The following is a 21,223-nucleotide window of genomic DNA, read 5'->3' on the forward strand; positions in this document are numbered from 1 at the left end:
TTTCCCCCAGCAAAAATAAAAGCTTTGCCAGAGTCTTCTGGTGCGTGAGCAGAGCGCAACGTGCATGCGCGGACAACTTCCCACCCGTCGCGCGAGTATGTCCTCTCAGTTAAATCAAAAAGCAAACAAATTAACAACAACTCCAAAGGGGAGGTGGGCGGGTTTGTGAGAACAATCAGCCTGCTGTCCTCGGAGAATACCTGCTACAGGTAAGTATCTTCGCTTTCTCCGAGGACAAGCAGGCTGCTTGTTCTCACATATGGGGTATCCCTAACATCCAGGCTCACTCAAAACAATGAACATTGGTCAATTGGGCCTCGCAACGGCGAGGACATAACATAGATTGACCTGAAACCATAAACAACTAACTGAGAATGCAGCCTGGAACAGAACAAAAATGGGTCCTGGGGGTGGAGTTGGATTCTAAACCTCAAACAAATTCTGCAGCACTGACTACCCAAACCGACTGTCACGTTAGGTATCCTGCTGAAGGCAGTAGTGAGATGTGAATGCGTGGACTGATGACCACGTTGCAGCCTTTCAAATCTCTTCAATAGAGGCTGACTTTAAGTGAGCCACTGACGCAGCCATGGCTCTAACATTATGAGCCGTGACATGGCCCTCTAGAGTCAGTCCAGCTTGGGCATAAGTGAAGGAAATGCAATCTGCAAGCCAACTGGAGATTGTGCGTTTTCCGATGGCGACTCCCCTCCTGTTGGGATCGAAAGAAACAAACAATTAGGCGGACTGTCTGAAGGGCTTCATCCGCTCCACGTAAAATGCTCTCTTGCAGTCCAAGGTATGCAAACTGCTTTCGCCAGGGCGGGTATGAGGACAGGGAAAGAATGTTGGCAAGATAATTGACTGGTTCAGATGGAACTCCTTCACCACCTTCGGCAGGAACTTAGGGTGCGTGCAGAGGACTACTCTGTTGTGATGGAACTTGATATAGGGTGCATGCATTACCACGGTCTGAAGCTCACTGACCCTACGAGCTGAAGTAATAGCCAACAAGAAAACGACCTTCCAGGTCAAGTACTTCAGATGGCAAGAATTCAGTGGCTCAAAAGGAGCTTTCTTCAGCTGGGTGAGAATGACGTTGAGATCCCATGACACTGGAGGAGGTTTTACAGGTGGCTTTGTCAAAAGCAAACCTCTCATGAAGCGAACAACTAAAGGCTGTCCAGAGATAGGTTTACCCTCTACACGGCGATGATAAGCACTAATCGCACTAAGGTGAACTCTTACGGAGTTGGTCTTGAGACCAGACTCTAATAAGTGTAGAAGGTATTCAAGCAGGGTCTGTGTAGGACAAGAAAGAGGATCTAGGGCCTTGCTGTCACACCAGATAGCAAACCTCCTCCATTTGAAAGAGTAACACCTCTTTGTGGAATCTTTCCTAGAAGCAAGCAAAACTCGGGAGACACCCTCTGAAAGACCCAAGGAGGCAAATTCTAAGCTCTCAAACATCCAGGCCGTGAAAGCCAGAGACTGGAGGTTGAGATGCAGAAGCGACCCCTCGTTCTGGGTGATGAGGGTTGGAAAACACTCCAATCTCCACGGTTCCTCGGAGGACAACTCCAGAAGAAGAGGGAACCAAATCTGGTGCAGCCAGAAGGGAGCAATCAGAATCATGGTTCCACAGTCTTGCTTGAGTTTCAGCAAAGTCTTCCCTACTAGAGGTATGGGAGGATACGCATACAGGATGCCTGTTCCCCAAAGCAGGAGAAAGGCAACTGATGCTAGTCTGTCATGGGCCTGAAGCCTAGAACAGAACTGAGGGACCTTGTGATTGATCTGAGTGACAAAAAGATCCACCGAGGGGGTGGCCCACGCTAGGAAGATCTTGCGGGCGACACCCATGTCCAGTGACCACTCGTGAGGTTGCATTATTCTGCTCAGCCTGTCGGTCAGACTGTTGTTTACACCTGCCAGATAAGTGGCTTGCAGAAACATGCCGTGACTGTGCGCCCAAAGCCACATCTGGACGGCTTCCTGACACAGAGGGCGAAATCCGGTGCCCCCCTGCTTGTTGGTGTAATACATGGCAACCTGATTGTCTGTCTGAATCAATATGATTTGGTTGGACAGTAGATCTCTGAAAGCCTTTAGAGCGTTCCAGATCGCTCGCAATTCCAGAAGATTGATCTGAAGACCTTTTTCCTGAAAGGACCAGGCTCCTCGAGTGTGAAGGCCATCTACATGAGCTCCCCACCCCAGGAGGGATGCATCCATCGTCAGCACTTTTTGTGGCTGAGGAATTTGGAATGGACATCTCAAGGTCAAATTGGATCGAATCGTGCACCACTGCAGAGAATTCTGGAAGTCAGTGGACAGTTGGATGACATTCTCTAGACTCCCCGCAGCTTGATACCACTGGGAAGCTAGGGTCCATTGAGCTGATCTCATGTGTAGGCGAGCCATGGGAGTCACATGAACTGTGGAGGCCATGTGCCCCAGAAGTCTCAACATCTGACGAGCCGTGATCTGTTGAGACGTTCGAACTAAGGACACCAGGGACAGGAGGTTGTCTGCCCTTGCCTCGGGAAGGAAGATAAGCTCGAGCTGTCTTTGTGTTCAGAGCTCCAATAAATTCCAACTTTTAAACTGGGGTGAGATGGGACTTGGAGCAACTGATCACAAACCCCAGTAGTTCTAGCACCTGAATAGTCATTTGCATGGACTGTAGAGCGCCTGCCTTTGAGGTGCTTTTCACCAGCCAATCGTCGAGATAAGGGAACACATGCACTTCCAGTCTGCATACCGATGCTGCGACTGCCGCTAGGCACTTTGTGAACACTCTGAGCGCAGACGCCAGACCAAAGGGCAGTACACAGTACTGAAAGTGCTGAGTTCCCAGCCGAAATCGAAGATACTTCCTGTGAGCTGGGAGTATAGAAATGTGTGTGTAAGCATCCTTTAAGTCCAGAGAGCATACCCAATCGTTTTTTTGAACCATGGGAAGAAGGGTGCCCAGGGAAACCATCCTGAACTTTTCTTGAAGAAATTGTTCAGGGCCCTCAGGTCTAGGATGGGACACATCCCTCCTGTCTTTTTCTGCATAAGGAAGTACCTGGAATAGAATCCCAGCCCTTCTTCCCCTGGTGGAACGGGTTCGACCGCTTGGGCCTTCAGAAGGGCGGAGAGTTCCTCTGCAAGTATCTGCTTGTGCTGGGAGCTCTAAGAATGAGCTCCTGGTGGGCAATTTGGAGGTTTGGATTCCAGATTGAGGGTGTATCCTAACCGGACTATTTGAAGGACCCACCGGTCGGAGGTTATGCGAGGCCACCTTTGGTTAAAAAATATCAACCTCCCCCCAACCGGCAAGTCGTCCGGTACTGACACTTTTACAGAGGCTATGCTTAACTGGAGCCAGTCAAAAGCTCGTTCCCTGCTTTTGCTGGGGAGCAGCACGGGCCTTAGATGCATGCTGTTGACGAGAACGAGCACGCTGGGGCTGAGCCTGGGAAGGCTGTCGAGAAGCAGGAGTGTACCTACGCCTAGGATAGGAATAGAGAGCATTCCTCTTACCCCAAAAATACCTCCTAGATGAGGAGGTAGTAGCAGACGCCCGGTGGGAGAGAGAAGGGAGAGAGAATCCATAGCATCATTATGCGTCTTGATCTGATCAACAAGATCCTCTAATTTTTCACCAGAAAGGTTGTCCCCCCGGCAAGGAACATCCGCCATTCGCTGCTGGACCGAATGATCCAGTTCAGAAACACAAAGCCATGAGAGTCTACGCATTACTATACCTTGAGCAGCGATCCTGGATGCTACATCAAAAGTGTCAAACATACCCCTGGCCAGAAATTTTCGACATGCTTTCTGCTGCCTGACCACCTGGCGAAAAAGCTTGCTTGCTCCGGAGGGAGTGGATCAACCAAGCTAGACAGGTGCCTTATTGAGTCCTACAAGTGAACGCTCGTAAAGAGCTGGTATGATTGGATCTTGGCAGTGAGCATAGTGGCCTATGTCTTCCTCCCAAAAGAATCAAGAGTCCTAGCTCCTCTGCCTGGGGGCACCGAAGCATAGTCTCTAGTACTCCTGGCTCTCTTGAGGGCGGAATCTACCACCATAGAATTGTGGGGTAACTGAGACCTCCATCAATCCAGGTTCACCGTGGATCTGATACTGGGATTCAGTTTTCTTCAGGACCACAGGGCCAGGCAGAGGGGGCGACCAGTTTCGCATAAGGACTTCCTTCAGTACCTTATGTAGAGGGACTGTCACCTCTTTAGGTGGTGAAGAATAATCCAGGACCTCGAGCACCTCAGTCCTGGGCTCATCCTCAATCTCCACAGGGAAGGGAATAGCCGTAGCCATTTCCCGGACAAAAGAAGAAAAAGACAGACTCTCCGGTGGAGATAGTCTCCTCTCTGGTAGAGGGTAAGGTTCAGAGGGAATCCCATAGGGTTTTTCAGAAAGTACCTGGGATCTTCCTCTGACTCCCATGAATGCTCCTGCTCAGTATCAGACCTCTGCTAAGGTACTTCGACACTAGACCTGCCTCGACGCCGAGGAACGATGTCCTCGATGGCGATTTTGAGAGGCCGACGCCTGTGTGGACTGCGGCGAAGCTCCCTCCACTGACGTTGAAGGGGAGTCGACCTGGGTGGCAGCCGACACCGATGCTGTAGGCGGCATCGTGGTCGGGGACCTCACCGCAGAAGGGCCAGACACCACTGCTGCAGACGGTACAGAAGGCGCAAGCACCCCTGACACCAAAGCTAACTGACGTAGCAGTCCCTCCAGAAGTTCTGGAAACAAGGACCGGATGCGTTCGTCGAGAGCCGCCATCGGAGAAGGCTGCGGGGTCGGTGGAACAGGCGGTGTCAGAATCTGTGGAGGCTCGGGAGCAGGTACCAGGCTGCTAGGAGACCGGCGCATCGGCACCTCCTGTATCGAGGGGGAGCGATCCTCTCGGCGCTGACGCTTCTCGGGTGCCGACTCTCTTGATGCCCTGGAGCTCCCGGCACTGTGTGTCGAAGGAGAACGATGACTGTGCTTCTTTGCCTTCACTCGACGCCTGTCATCGAGACTCCTTGGTACCGATAAGGAGGACGTGGTAATCCTCATGTCTCCTCAGGGCCGGGTCCGAAGAAGCTCGGTCCCGGGGGGCCTGCATAACAGGATGCCTCGAGGCAGGTGGAGACCCACTCGATGCCTCACTGCTCCCAGCAGGAGTTGGTCTCTGAGCAGCCATTACCTCTCCTTTCGATGTTGATGCCGACGTCGAAGGACCGGACCGAGCCCCAAAATGTTTTTCTCGTTGGGCTTCTCGAGACGCTTGGGCTCGTTTCTTCATACGAAGACACAAAAAGCGGCTGGGCTATGGTCGGGCCCAAGGCACTGGATACACCAGGCGTGGGTATCTGTACCAGAGATGGTCCGGTTGCACCGAGTACAATGTTTGAAGCCGCTGGGTGTCTTCGATGACTTGGAAGGGAAAATGGCTTTGGCAAAATCAAAATACGCAATTGTGCCTGATAAAAGAAAAAGGGCACAAAAAATAAGGGAATAACCCGACCGGCTCCGACGAAAAAACAAAGGAAACTAGAAAGGGAATAAAACTAAAATACACTATGGGTAACTTTTTTTTTTTTTTTTAATGACAATAATAAAATAAAATAAAGAAAAAATTAGGAGAAAAAACTCAAAAGACACTTTCCTGGGCCTGAGAGGCGCGCAGAAAAAAACCACCATACCTCAACGCAGAGAAATGAAAACTGAGACACGCTTGTGTGACGGGTGGGAAGTCGTCCGCGCTCGCGCACCAGAAGACTCTGGCAAAACTTTTATTTTTGCTGGGGTAAAATTTGCTGTTTCCTGGGCCGACCAGGACGTTGACCCACTTGTGAGAACAAGAAGCCTGATTGTCCTTGGAGAAAAAGGAATTCCCTTTTATGTATGTTGCAGAAATTGAAATTACTTCTCCCATACTGATACAGAAGAAGGCATACCTTCAAAAGCTAATAAAAAATGTATTAAAGTTAATCCAATAAAAAGGTATCATCTTATTTTCTATATTTTGTTTTAATTTCTATTTAGTACTTTAAAAGAGGACTACCATGGCTACCACACCCATATAAAATGATCTGCACCATTTTTGCAGGGCTTATTTTCTCTTGACCCCGATCTGATCTGGTTCATTTTCAAATTCAGTGTGTTTTTTTCACCAGTTTCCAACCCTCCATTCTAAATTTGATCTTGTTCAATTTTGGAGAGTGATACTGCCTACAGATATTCTCAACTCTTTATAATTCTTTTCTAATTTTCCCATGGTGTTGGAAAGAAAAACAAATAAAAGGATAAAATATAAAAGTATAACAATTTTTATTTTGAACAAATTTCATTGATTGGTATGTTCTATAAAAGTGTTAAAGAAAAAACCCCCAAAACGTTTGTGTGGGTTATAGACTAAAACATATATGCCAATCATACAGCCAATAAAAAGCTGTCATAAAATCTGACATGATATATCAGGTTCTACCGAAACTATTACTACACCAAGCAAAAAACTGCTGCCTCACGAAGAAGTGGTCCTGGGCACTATTGTAAGGATGTAGTCTATGGCAAACTGTGCTGTGGTTAAGCAACTGTCCATGGGGTTAACAGGTTTTCTAAGGCAACCAACTGCAACAAAAGCAATTTAATCCAGGATGAGAGGGGCACAGCAAGCTTAGGTAGAAACAAATATCAAGATGCTGAGAAATAAAAATGACCTTTTTGAAAGCTCCAGGAAATGGAGGGTTGTTAAATCCTACCATTTTAGTATCAAATTTCAGCATGCTTCTACTGTCAGAGGTGACAAGCTGGATCCTGCAGGTGAAAACCTCATGACAAGCTCACAGTTGGGTTTGAGGAAGACAAAAATCATATGGATTGTACAGAAATCTTGATACTTGTCCATGGTAGCAGAGCTAGTCACAGTAAAACTCAGCTCTAGCAAAGATATTGTATGGAAAGGAAACTTCTGCATAGAATAGGGATGTACAACAATAGTCAAGGGCTTTATACTGGTCTGGTTTTAAGACAACATAAGACAGAAACATACCATTTGGTTTAACCTAATTTGCTTAACAAGTTATTGTGAAAGTCTTGACTGCAGTCCCAGAGGCCCCAAATTGTACTCTCCTACTGAAAAAACTCTTTTTTGGGGGAGGGGGAGGAGGGAAGGGACGAGGGAAAGGCAAGAACCAGAGATCTTAGAAGCATGTTTCAAAATAAACTGAGACTAAATTTCTCTCCTATTGTTGAGGCATGGTAATTATTAGTGCATTCTGTTTTGTCTAACTGGCTGTCTTGATCACGTCACAGGGAATGCATCCAGAAAGCTGGACGGCAGCCAAGTCTATACAAGAGTCTCACTTGCTTTGTCAGAGCAAAGGCACAGGTATTGCAGATGTTTGTAGGATGGGGCTGGGGGGATTTTGCAATCATGGACACGGAACTCATTTCAAGAACTCAGATGACCCAATGCAGGTGAACCCTGTGGTACAGCACTGACACAGCAGTTAAAGCACTGAGTTCATCTAGGAGTCAGGGACTTTGCTACCTTGGCCTGTATTCCACTTTCCATTACTGAGAATGTTGAATAAGTCACGTACCCTCTTTTTGACTATACTCAGAACTGAGGTTGTAAACTCTTTAAAGCAGTGAATCCTCTTGTATAGCACTAACAGGTGCAATATAAGTGGTAAATAACTCTTAATAGGATTATGCCCTTCTCCTATCCCTATCATTAGCATCAAAGGCATTTAGAAAATACAGATTTCAGATAGACTCATACAAATTAAGTGCTCTTAAAAGAAAGAACACACAAGGAGACACATAAGTACTGTACAAACACCCTTTTCACATCAGATTACATGTGCATAAACCAAAAAGAGTGATTCAAATGGCTCAAACAGGAAAGGCAAAAAAGAAAGAAAGAAAAAAAAAAAGAAGAAAACCTGACAAACCACACTGAACATGATCTTTAAAGGCTTAAAAGCAATGATCTCTACAAAAACCTTTTGGTCTAGTGCCTATCCCCTTTCTATGACGAAGATCTACAATCTGGAAAAGGACTAGTTAGTAGGCAGTGCTACTTCCAGCAAGGGAAACACAGTGGACTAAAAGGTTTTACACCTGGCTTACGTACAAATGAAAAAAATGCGTTAAAGATTCACTTTAGCATACATTGTATAAAGTCCAGCTTTTTTCTGTGACCAAAAAGACTGGATATTTGCTTTATCATTGAAAGCACGATGGTGATTCTGTTTCAAAGGAATCCATGCGTCACTGGTAGGCTCGATCAGTCCCTCTTTATGTGGCTTCTTCATACTTATTCTGCCATGTACAATCGATACATTAGGGCCACAATGATGGCTGATATTCCTGGAATTACCCAATTGGTCCACCAGCTGCAAACCAAATCACAGCAAGGAAAAATTATTTCTCAGGGGGAAAGAAGTAGGATACTGCAATTTCATTGCTGTTTCAAAGTAAAATATTTTACAGTCAGGTAGGCTGGAAAGTATTCAAAGGATCTCTCTATGGAAAAACTACCCATCATCCTTTAAGGATCAGCCTAATTGTCAGTCCCTGTAGTTTTGGTTGTTGGTTTCATGGGCAACAATATGAGTAAACCACCTAGATCACCTCTCGCATTCCTCCGCTAACTTCTCCATCCTAACACATTTACTCCAGTAACTCATATATGATCCTCCTTTATGACTGAAAGACGGGTGTTTGGAGGCTGGCAGTCTATCTGCAGTGCCTCCCATACCCCAGCTCTTTCTGGCACAATGACATGGTATTTGTGATCAACTAGACTTCTGAAAGAAGAAAAAAAACCCTTATACTTCACATCTGGCAAGTACTGAAGATGAAATAATGATGGTATACAGTAGTGTATGCATCAGAGAAAAGCAAATATACAAAAAAGCTGTGTGTTTCGTGCCAAAATAGCTGCTGAAAGAGCAAGAACAACAGAAATTGTAAACAAGGATTATGAAATAGGACTAAAATGCGAGCAGACTGGGGATCGGGGACAGTAGAACACCTTTTGAGGGGTTGGGGGCTCAAACAATCAGACCTCAATCACTCGTGCTCCCTAGTTGCTTATGATATAAGGTGCAAACGTTGGTCGGGTTGAGACCCCAGTGGCCACCCTGTTCCACTGCCAATGGAGCATTCAAATCCAATAAGGAATCCGAGGCTTGTGATCCAAAGTATCTGCTTCAACCCCTAGAAAGCCTAAACAGAACAACACTTATACAAATGGTTTATTAAAATTTTCTATACCACTAGGCTTGGATTATGTAGTCAGAAGATAAAGATGGAGGGGGGAGACATTAAATAAACACAGCTTGTATCAAGCACAAGAACTGCTATTTACAAATTTGATACCAGTGACAGACATAATATTTAATTCAAGTCTTGAAAAGTAAAATGCAAGTTAATGGCCTGTCAGACTAACTTCAGATAGTCTCTCCATACTTTTAAAAATCAACTCCAAGAATCATGAGACTACTGCCAATGATAAACCAAGGGTATTCAGCCTATCTAGAGCTGTGCCAGTGAAATACATGAAGCTGATTAGAAGCTTTTCCTTTTAGAAATACTAAAATTGAAAACTCCAGTATAAAGACCCTTGCAGCTGCTTAACAATATGCATTTGTTCCACAACTCACACAGTTTTTAGACTTCTTACTGCACACAGATTTGGCTCACTATCAAGAATTATTAATTTACAACTTCAAGACATGGAGTTTGACTCTAAGATTAAATTTTAACAGCACCATTATCCACCAAAGTCAGAATAATGGTTGGTCACACAGCCCTCCTAAAAAAGGGCTCATTTCACCCAACTTCATACACGATTTCTCCTGTCTGACTGGAGCACCTTTTTAAGAAATCTTCAATCTATTGAGAGTTTCCTACTTACTCGGTGGAAGGACATTGGCCTCTCTAGCATTGTTTTAAAATGGTTTTCCTCTGATCTTTCTGATCATACTTTTGCAATTCACAGTTTGTTTTCATCATCACCTACACAGCCCTTTAAATGTGGGGTCTCCCAGTGCTCCAAATTATCCCCACTTTTGTTTAATATTTTTATAAGTCCTCTAGCCACTTTGATTCAAGATTTTAATTTGTTTTTTCATTTATGCTGACATACTCCTTATTTTTCTCACCTCACCAGTTTCTCTTGACATCAGTCCTCTACAATTTGTCTCCATTCGGTGTCCCATTGGCTTACTACTCACAAATTGGTCCTTAATCCTTCCAAAACAACTGCCTGCTGGTTTACAGGATCTCACTCTAAACCTTCACTTACATCTCTATTGTTCAATTTGCAGACTCATTTCATTATCTGGGAGTGATATTTGATTCTCAGCTCATTTTTGAAAAACAAGATTTCTCAGGTTATCAGGTCAGGCTTTTTTTTTTTTTTTTTAATTACCTTGAGACGCCTTCGGTCTATTCGTAATTTCCCCGATTTCTCCACTTTACATACTCTACTTCACGCATTTCTTCTCTCTCGTACGGACTATTGTAACTCGGTTTACATGGTATACCTAAACACCTTCTCCACCAACCACAGACCCTACAAATTTCTGTAGCCCATTTTCTCTGTAATGCCTGACCAAAGATGTGATTATGTTTCTCTACTTCTTCTTAGAATATATTGGCTGTCAATTTCCACACCTGGTTCAAGGCCCTTTGCTCGACTCACAAAATGCTTCATATGGTAATGCCTTTGTACCTCTCCCTCTATTTTATCATCACTTACACACATAACCACATGCTTCGTGGTTCTCCCCTCAGTAACAAAAAAAGGCACATTATGAATCTACTAGAACTTCTGTTTTTCTCCTTGCCTCAAAACTGTGGAATGATTTGCCCCCCAAAACCTATAGCGTTCATGTCTCAAATTTAGAGGTCCTTTTACAAAGGCACGCTAGCATTTTTAGAGCGCTAAAAAACGCTAGTGTACCTTTGTAAAAGGACCCCTTAAATCTTTATTAAAGACCCATTTTTTACAATTGGCATATGGTAGCGTGGTTTTGGCTAATGGTTAAGATGGAATAGATCAGTGTTTCCCAAGTCCGGTCCTGGAGTACCCCTTGCCACTCAGGTTTTCAGGATATCCACAATGACTATGGATAAACTTGGATTTGCATATACTGCCTCCATTATATGGAGATCTCTTTCATGCATATTCATTGTGCATATCCTTAAAACCTGAATGGCAAGGGGTACTCCAGGACTGGACTTGGGAAACACTGAAACAGATGACTAATAAATGTGTTGGTTCCCCCCCCCCCCCCCCCCCCTCTCCTTTCTTGCTGCTCTTTTTGTTATCTCCAACAAGTAGCATAGCAGGTGTGATTATATTCTGTCCTATCATTACTTGGCATTCCTCTTCCAATTTTACTGTATTTCTTTTTTAATCGATTTCATTGTGAATCGCTTTGGCCTGCTTTTGCAGAAAAAGTAATAAATCAAATTTTTAATAAACAAAAAGAAACAAACATACCTGGAATTATTTTCAACAGAAGAAACATTTGAGTCCTGAAATCACAAAAAAAAAAAAAAAAAGTTTTGAACCATTTTGTTTACATTTTTTTCTCAGCTACATTATTCAATACCTAGTTTGCAATAGCAAGTTTGGTGTTCTGTGATGGTATAACAAAAATCAACAGAAATAAAAAATGCTTACTGAGCTCCACCTTAACCTGAGAATTCCTCCATAAAAACAATGATCATATTAAAAGTGACAGAAAAAACGAAGGTCCACTTATACTCCACAGTGCGAAGTGCATATAGTATTACAGGAATGGCCCAGCAAAATGAGATATTTTTCTTACATTACTGGCAAAAGACGAAGTTGGAAGCGGAAGGAAGCTCAGCAGACAAAAGACAGGACTCGACATGGCACCCTGTTTTGGCACTGAGTGCCTGCCTCAGGAGTCTTATTTGACAGAATCCAAAACGAATGCTGTACCGCTACCAGTAAAACCATCTGGGGGGTCTTCCTCTTCCTGAGCATTCCCTTCAGCCCACATTCTTACTAAACCTCTTTTCACACTGGAGGCCTGTCCATCTATATAAATAAATCCCACCTTGAACGTTCTGAAACTCCCTCCAACTGTGGCAGTGAAGTCCTGAACTGCTGTAGTCCTCCTGGCTATTCGGACTACTCACCACCGCCCTCAGCCACGCCCCTTCTGCGACCTACACCACGCCCCAACTGGACATAAAAAGCACCATGAACGTTCTGAACCACACTTTGAAGCTTCAAAAGTTCGTATGTTCGAAGCTCTGTAACCACTTTTAACCACAGTACATCTGGGCGCCGCCATGATCTGAAACGAGCGTCACAGCTGCAACACACCAATAGGAATACAACAAGGGAGGAGCGTCTGAGGCGAAGGCGTCAGTCGCCGTTGCCACGCAACGGAATGCAATCACGCGTCATGCACCTATCAAAGAAAAGAAGGGGCGGACCTACGGCTCACTCAATACGTGCGCCTCCATCGTTCCCATGCACCTATCAAAAAACTGAAAGAAAAGAAGGGGCGGACCTAACACGCGAACGGCTCACTCTCTACGTGCGCCTCCATCGTTGCCAAGCAACAGAATGCAACGACGGATGATGGACCTATCAAACAAAAGAAGGGGCGGACCTACGGCTCACTCAATACGTGCGCCTCCATCGTTCCCATCCACCTATCAAAGAACTCAAAGAAAAGAAGGGGCGGACCTAACACGCGAACGGCTCACTCTATACGTGCGCCTCCATCGTTGCCAAGCAACGGAATACAACGACGGATGATGGACCTATCACAGCCAACTGCTACACAACAAAGGAGGAGCATTAAAGTAAAAGGGGTCACTCCTTCTCTGGGTAACACGAGCCCAACAACGCTGGAAAAGCAACATTGCTTTCCTTTACTTCGTTGGAATAAAGGCTTTCCTTTACTTTGTTGGAATAAAGGTAACGCAAACTTATTTATTAGAAATATATTACGAACTTCTTCCTGTTTTATGTGTCCGCAATTCCCCCTCTGCTATGCCGGAACATTATTTTCTCTGTCCGCAATTCACCCTCTACTTCTTGCTGCTTTCTGTGTCCGCAATTCTTCCTCTGCCGGGACATTAGTACCCACAATAAAGCGTCCTCCGAACGAAAATACTGCTTTCATCTGCTTCTACTCATCTACACTCATCTACACGGACTTACTTTTCAAAAATTAAAACAAGGTATTACCAACTTCTTGATCTTTTCTCTCACCATAATTCCCCCTCTGCTTCACCCTCTTGCTGCTTTCTGTGTCCGCAATTCAGAATAAAGCGTCTAACAAACAAATATACTGCTTTCCTCTGCTTCTACTCATCTGCACTCATTCCCGGTATTTCACCCGCCATTTTGATTATACGTTTCACCATCTACTAATCATTGCACTGCTAAAATGCCCACCGACAACAACAAACGAACCTTTACTTGCTCATCTGCTTGCACGCCTCTACCCTCATTTATTTCTGTTTCTACACCTTTGCTGCTTCACTGTTATTTCCTGCACCATTACTTTCAACCCTGTTATAGGCAGCCATTTTGACCACCACTACCAGTACTGAAACAAATGAATGTCTGCTAAAGTATACATCTGTTAACAATAATAACGTTACTAAACACAACTACATACATTAAAAGAAACTTTTCTGTCAGCTATATATGTGTAAAAAAAACCCTTTAAAAAACAAAACCATACCATGGGGATATATTACATATTCACCATTTTAATGGACACTATCTTATATGTACAATGCAATTATAATACCATTAAACATGTTCAATATGGGAGTTGATTGGTAATTTTTATGTAACTAATGCACATAGATGGTTTCTTTCATTGTTTCTTTTTAGTTTCTTCTCTACAGCAATGCTACAGCTCAAGAAGCCAAAGCTGTACCTCACACCACAACTCTTCACTATGGCAGTTTTTTTCTGTTTCCAATCACACCTATGCACATGAATGCTTTCTTTAATTATTGAATTTCATTTTTTTCAGTACAGCAATGCTACAGCTCAAGAATGTCACACATGTGCCACCAGCTAATTTCACCAATGAAATGCCATGTGACTCAAACACTATGAGCCACTTCCTGCTGGCTGCTGGTCACACCAGGACTGTTTACTATACCAATTTATTTGATTCCAATGGGAGTTATACAAATTAATGGTTTCTATACTTCAGTTTTACTTTCCCCACTGCAGCAATGGTTGTGCAGCACAAGGTGAAACAAGCGCCAGCAGCAAACTTCAGAAACCAAACAGCATGTGACTGTAACAGTATGAGCCACCTTCTCCAGGCTATGGGTCACGCAACAACTGTTCACAATGCTAATTTCTTTATGTTTTTTATGGGAAGTATGGACATAAATGCTTTCTTTAATTTTGTCAGTTTCTGTTACTTCACTACAGCAATGCTACTGAACTACAAGGCCAAACATGTACCATCACCTATGTTCATTAAGAAAATGGAATCTCACTGAAAAACTATGAATCACCTTCTGCTGGCTGTGGGTAACACCTGGACTGTTCAGTATGCCACTTAATTTATCTTTTTTGTGGCAGCTATGGACATGACTGCTTTCTTTAATTGTTCATTTGTAGTTTTTCCATTGCAGCAATGCCAGAGTAGCAGAAGGCAAAACAAGTAGCACCATAACACTTGAAGAACCTAATGCAATGCCACTCACAGTATAATGCAGATGCCGCTGTGTCTGTCCAGGACTTTGGTGCTGCATGCCACAAGCATTGTGTCATTACCTTTACGTGAAATACTAACTCCCCTCCCCATCCCCCCACCTCACCACAGACGTTTGTCTATGCAGCAGTTTTCAAGGTAGGATACAATTTCTCTACAAAACCTAAGGTGTCTTAACACCTACTTACCTTATAGGGAAAATACTCTCACTTCCTCATGAACAAACATCAAGCCTTTCACACTCTCTCTGTCACACATATACACACTCATGCAGGATTCCAGTCCATCCAAATTCAAATTCTTACTCTGTCTCTTACACACACACAAACAGATCCTCGCTATCTTATAGTCTGTCTCATATAGGTTTCACTCTCTCTGTATCTGACACACACTGTCTCTGTCTCACACATAATCACTATCTCTGTCACTTATAGTGTCTGTAGCACATATACTCATTCTCTATCTCTCACACACTCAATCAGTGTCTCACACAAACTTTATATCACTCACATACATACTGTATTCTAACATGTCACTTTAATACATGATAGTCAATAGAAGATAAATTTTATATTCTGAGACAACACACTCTATGAAACCTACATGTGCCTTTCTCCTAAAGAAAGTCCAAACCTACTCCCCTTCCCCCTTTCTGATCTCTCACACACATAATCCTGTATAATATGGATATGTACACACTATTTATCACACGTTCAATTTCTGTTCCCTGCCTCCTTCAACCCGAAAGCACTGCTGAAGCACCCTCTTCACTTTCTAAAACACTCACTCATTCCACTTCACCTCATCGCTCTAAAACACAAACCACACTAAAGGAACTCCAAATAGCACCCCTATAAACATGTAACACAAGCTCAAACCAACATTGACCACGCTCCAAGCTCTCTGCTACCTCCTCCCTGTAAAAATCCATTCACTCTGTTACATTCTCTCTGTGATACGCACACACAGACACTCATGCACCAATCCACTTTAAAATTCTTCTTCACCACCCTGTCTCACTCACACACTCAATATCTGTTTCACACACATTCACTTTCTACCAGTGATATTTACTCATTCTAAACTTTTTACTTCAATATTAAATTGACAGTACGTGATGATTTCAATTCTACCCCCTCCCATTTTTCTCAGAACTACAGACACAGAAAAGAAGCACACTCTCACCAAATAAGCAACATCACAGGAAACGCGTAACACATCTGACTATACTGATACTCTCAACCAGAATATGGATACCAACTGCCGTTACACAGTCTACTAACAGGTATGGAGCTACATGGTGAAAGGTGCACAGGACAGAAGCAGAGACAAACTTATGCACACACATGCATTGGGGGAAATAAATCAGACTAATTGTGATTACCAAATTGAAAATGATTCTGTCTGTCTCACACATAAACACACACTCTGTGTCTTCCCACCTTACATTCTCAGACACACTTTGTCTCTCACACATATTCTTTATCTGACACATACAGTCAGTCTCTCTGACATATATATTCATTGTGTCACACATACTTTTTCACACTCACATACATACTCTCTGCTAAAATTACACTTTCATACATAATTCCCATCAGATACATTTAACATTTTTGCCAAAACCACTGAACACAATCAAACTCTTTTTATTCACTTTGCCCTAAACAAACATCAAGCCTATCATACTCTGTCTCACACACACACACTGATCTATCATCCCACCACCCCCTTGCCAATCTCACACGCAAACACTGATGCACGGTATGGATCCATGGACAATCTCTCTCTCTATCACAAACTCTGTTTCTCACAACCCTCCGCCGCCCTCTGCAATTCTCTGCAACACTCACTTTCTCACACAAACTCTTTTCACCACACCTTATCCCTCCAAAAACAAACGACACCAAACAAATACAGTACAACTATAAACCATGTCACCCTCTTTCTGACACACATTCATAATCAACCTGAAATCCACTTCACCCCTCCTCACACACTTCCCCCCCCCCCCCCAGGTCTGAAAAACAAACACACTCACTATCTATTTAATCTCACTTTCTGTCACTCATATTTACTGCTCCATAGCTATTCCATTTTACATTTTATTCTAATTACATAATTTCAATACTGTCTGCTTCATTTGTTTCAGAACAGCGGACAGAGAGAACTAGGACGGTGGTACCAAATGTCACAAGTAACAGGATACCAACAAGACACCTCACTACACTGACACTGTGAAGCAGACTACGCACATCAACTACTCTCATACACTCTACTAACAGGTATGGAGGTTGGTGGACAACATGAAGCAAATACAAAGGGAGACAAACTGATGGGCACACATGCATTGGGGGAAATAAAACTATTCACACAAACTGTGACCTTTAAGTTCAACATATTTTTCTCTCACTCACACACGAACACATACTCTGTCTTACTATCTTACACTCTCTCTCTCACAACTACTGTCTCTTACACTCTCTCTCACAACCACTCTTTCTCTGGAGCTCACACATTCTGTGTCTTTCAAGATACTTGCTGTCTCTCTCACATACTGTGTGTGTCACATATACAGACTCTATGTCACACATACTGCTACATACTTACCATCAATCATATACATACTCTGTCATAATATTTCACTTTAATACACAATTGACCTCACATGCTAACTTACATTCCCCCCCCCCCCCCTTCATTTCTTTCAGAACACTGGACATACAGCGAGCAGGATACTCAGAAACACAGAATTCCACTGAGCCTTTCATCTACACTTTGTTGTCATCTGAACCATACATACAGCCGACAGATAGCAGACAGTGATTTATAAAACAGGATATCAGAAAAACCATAACCTGCCTGACAGATTGACAGAGAAACAGTGATTCCTCATTCACTCTCTGAAACACAGCATCTATCTCTCAAAGAAAAACTGTGCATCTCACTGTCAACATTATTTCTCATATACAGTTTCATACAGCACTCTCACTGGATATGGATACTACAGAACCAAAAACCTCACAGACTGCCAGTTGTAGTAAATATGCAGATCACACCTATCAAAAAAAAATAACCCCTCCTGAACAGGATACTAAGAAAAAAATAAGAAAAACACTGCCTACTCACACTCAGAAGAAAAACACATGTGAAACTACAGAACACCATGAAATGAAGCAATCAACTATACGAAATATTATAATAACTGAGGAACACCAGACACAACATCAACAAACATCTCACGCACCACAGAAAAGGCATGTACCTCTAAGTGAGGATGAACAAGTACAAGAATATGAAGAAGATACTAAAAGGAAAAGGCGCACTAAACAACATATCAAACAAATATCTCCTCAACAAGTAGCAGAACGTAAACGCAAAAAAGCTGAAGCACAACAAAAGCGGCGTGCAGCTTTAACTGAGGATGAGAAGATACATCAAGCCACTAGAAGCAAAAGTATCAGGATACTAAATATAACAAAATTAACTGCTGAACAAGTGAAAGAACGTAAAGAACACAAAACTGAAGCTCAAAGAAAATGGCGTACCTCTATGAGCCACGACCAAAAGGCACATCTAAGTCAACAAGCAACTGCAAGGAGAAGGTCAAGATTAGAAAATCTATCAGCACTTAGTACTGAACACTTGACAGAACTTAAACAAAAAACAGCAGAAGCTCAAAAAAAAAGGCGTGCGGCTATGAGCCAGAAGGAAAAGGCACATCTAAGTGAACAACCAACTGCAAGGAAAAGGTCAAGACAACAGAATATAACAACAATAAGTAATCAAGATTTTCTACAACTTAAAGATGGAATAACTACACCCTTAACAAAAACATGTGCTACTGTCACTCAGCAGAAAAATGCAGATTTAACTGAACAAGCTACTACAAGCAAAAGGTCCATGAAAACAAATACTACAACATTAACTGATGAGGAACAGACTAACCGTACGAAAAGTAAAACAGAAGCACAACGAAAAAGGCGTGCAGCTTTAAAAAATAAAAAAAAACCACGTCTACATGAGGAAAACACTACAACAGAAATACACACATGCTTACAAAAACAAAAAAAAAAGAACACCAACAAATAGAACAAGAAAAGCATACAAACACAAAAAGAGACTAACAGCTACAGAAAAACCACAAGATTTAGCACACCCAACAGTCACGACACATTCTACAACTTCAAACAAAGGAATTGCAGTAATGGACTGTGTAAATGAGAACAACACTCCATACTACAGTTGTGGTCTAATGAACGCTATATGTATTTTTTGCAAAGCTAAACATTTCAACAATGAAAGACCTTCTGACAACTTCTTTACAAAGTGCTGTAGTAAGGGAAAAGTATATCTTCCACCTATTAGATCTAATGAACTTATACAGCAGCTTCTGTCTGGGGAACATCAATATTCTAAAAATTTCTTTGAAAATATTCGCTCCATTAATAGTTCCTTAGCCTTTGCATCTATGGGAGCTAACATTTCACCTCCACCTGGATATGGCCCTTACTGCTTTAGAATCAATGGCACTATTTACCATAGAACAGGATCACTGCATCCAGACAATGAGAAACAAAGACAGTTTGCTCAATTATATATTCTAGATCCAGACGAAGCAGCTCTTCAGAGACTACAAATCTTACCAAATGCACACATCCATGAAAAATTAATGACACAATTAAGCAACTTTATGGCATCTGAAAATCCTTTTGCTGACGCCTGTAAAATGCTATATGAAGTAGAGAATGAAAGTATAGCAGAAGCACAACGACTAACAATAGAACCACCTAGAATTTCTATGGCCATTGTCCAAGATCGGAAACATGATCCACGCCGATACAATGCACCCAGAGCCAATGAGGTTGCTTTCATTTTTCAAAACACAGAAGGTGAGCCTCCTTTACATCGAGATCTGATAATACACTGCCGAAACACAGAAAAACAAACAAATCAAACTGAAATAATAAGTGTGTTAGATCCAAACCTTGAACCTATGGTATATCCGTTACTATTCCCATATGGAGATCAGAGCTGGGGGATAAATATTCCTTTGTCTGAACAACCTGAATGTCTCAGGAACATGCGCAACAAAGAAAAAAAAACCAGAATTAGAGTAACACAAATGCAGTACTATGGATACCGTTTTGCTATCAGAGAGGATTTCAATCCTTTCCTTTCAGCTGGAAAACTAACCCAACAGTACTTTGTGGATGCCTATATTAAAACTGAGGCCAACAGACTAAATTATATTAGACAAAACCAAAAACTTTTACGAGTTGAAAAATACAAAGGATTAATGGACCACCTTGCCAGTGAAAATACAGATCCACAATTTACTCCAGGACAGCCATTCATTTTACCATCAACATTTTCAGGAAGCCCAAGAAATATGCATCAAAATTATCAAGATGCAATGGCCATAGTTCGGAAATATGGAAAACCAGATCTATTTATTACTATGACATGCAACCCTAAATGGGAAGAAATTACTGAAAACCTACATAAAGGACAAACGTCAGAATTTCGACCAGACTTAGTGGCAAGAGTCTTTCATTTAAAACTCAAACAATTACTACAAGACATATGCAAAGAACACATACTTGGTATCCCTCTTGCAAAAATACATGTCATAGAATTTCAAAAACGTGGATTACCTCATGCACATATTTTACTCATCTTAGCAGAAGAGCACAAGCCTAAAACAACAGAGTTAATTGATAAAATCGTTTGTGCAGAAATACCTGACATACAAAAATTCCCACGTCTCCATTCTATTGTTGCAAAACATATGATACATGGCCCCTGCAATAACACCACCTTAAATTTACCATGCATGGTTTCTGGGAAGTGCTCAAAAGAATTCCCCAAATCCTTTCAAAATGAAACTATTCAAAATTGTGATGGATACCCTAAATACCGTCGAAGAGATAATGGTGTTGGTACACTTTCACATGGAAAAATCATTAATAACAGTTGGGTAGTCCCCTACAACCCTTTCTTACTACTCAAATACAATTCACATATAAATGTAGAAATCTGTGCATCTATTAAAAGTGTCAAATACCTTTTCAAATATGTGTATAAAGGACATGATTGTGCTAATGTCCTCATCACAGAGCACAAAACTTCACAACACGATGAAATTAAAACCTTCACAGACTCAAGATATGTTACTGCTCCTGAAGCTGCATGGCGACTTAATGCATTTGAAATGCATCACCAAACACACACTATCCAGAGATTAGAAGTACACTTGCCAGATGAACAAAGCATTGTTTTCCATCCAAAAAACATTACCATTGCAGTAGAAACAGCTAAAACAAAGGACACTACTTTAACAGCATGGTTTAAACTTAATGCTGAACATCCTCCTGCAAACAGCATTTTATACATTGATATTCCTATGTACTATACCTTCAACAAAAAACAACGACAGTGGAAACAGAGAAAAACTGAAA

The 21,223-nt window shown here is 42.4% G+C and overlaps 1 protein-coding gene across 1 annotated transcript in view; it reads right to left on the reverse strand.

Annotated features, from left to right (window-relative positions):
• Nucleotides 1–6,319: 6,319 nt before the first annotated feature.
• Nucleotides 6,320–21,223, reverse strand: part of LOC115476426 (cytochrome b5) — a 96,244-nt gene continuing 81,340 nt past the window's right edge. The window contains exons 4-5 of the mRNA XM_030212800.1: nucleotides 11,528–11,562; nucleotides 6,320–8,408 (exon numbers count right to left, since the gene is read on the reverse strand). Of these exons, the coding sequence (XP_030068660.1) occupies nucleotides 8,330–8,408; nucleotides 11,528–11,562 (114 nt within the window). The 3' untranslated portion in view covers nucleotides 6,320–8,329. The remainder of the gene's footprint in view (nucleotides 8,409–11,527; nucleotides 11,563–21,223) is intronic.

Source organism: Microcaecilia unicolor, chromosome 1, assembly GCF_901765095.1.
Source record: "Microcaecilia unicolor chromosome 1, aMicUni1.1, whole genome shotgun sequence".
Classification (NCBI taxonomy): Eukaryota; Metazoa; Chordata; class Amphibia; order Gymnophiona; family Siphonopidae; genus Microcaecilia; species Microcaecilia unicolor.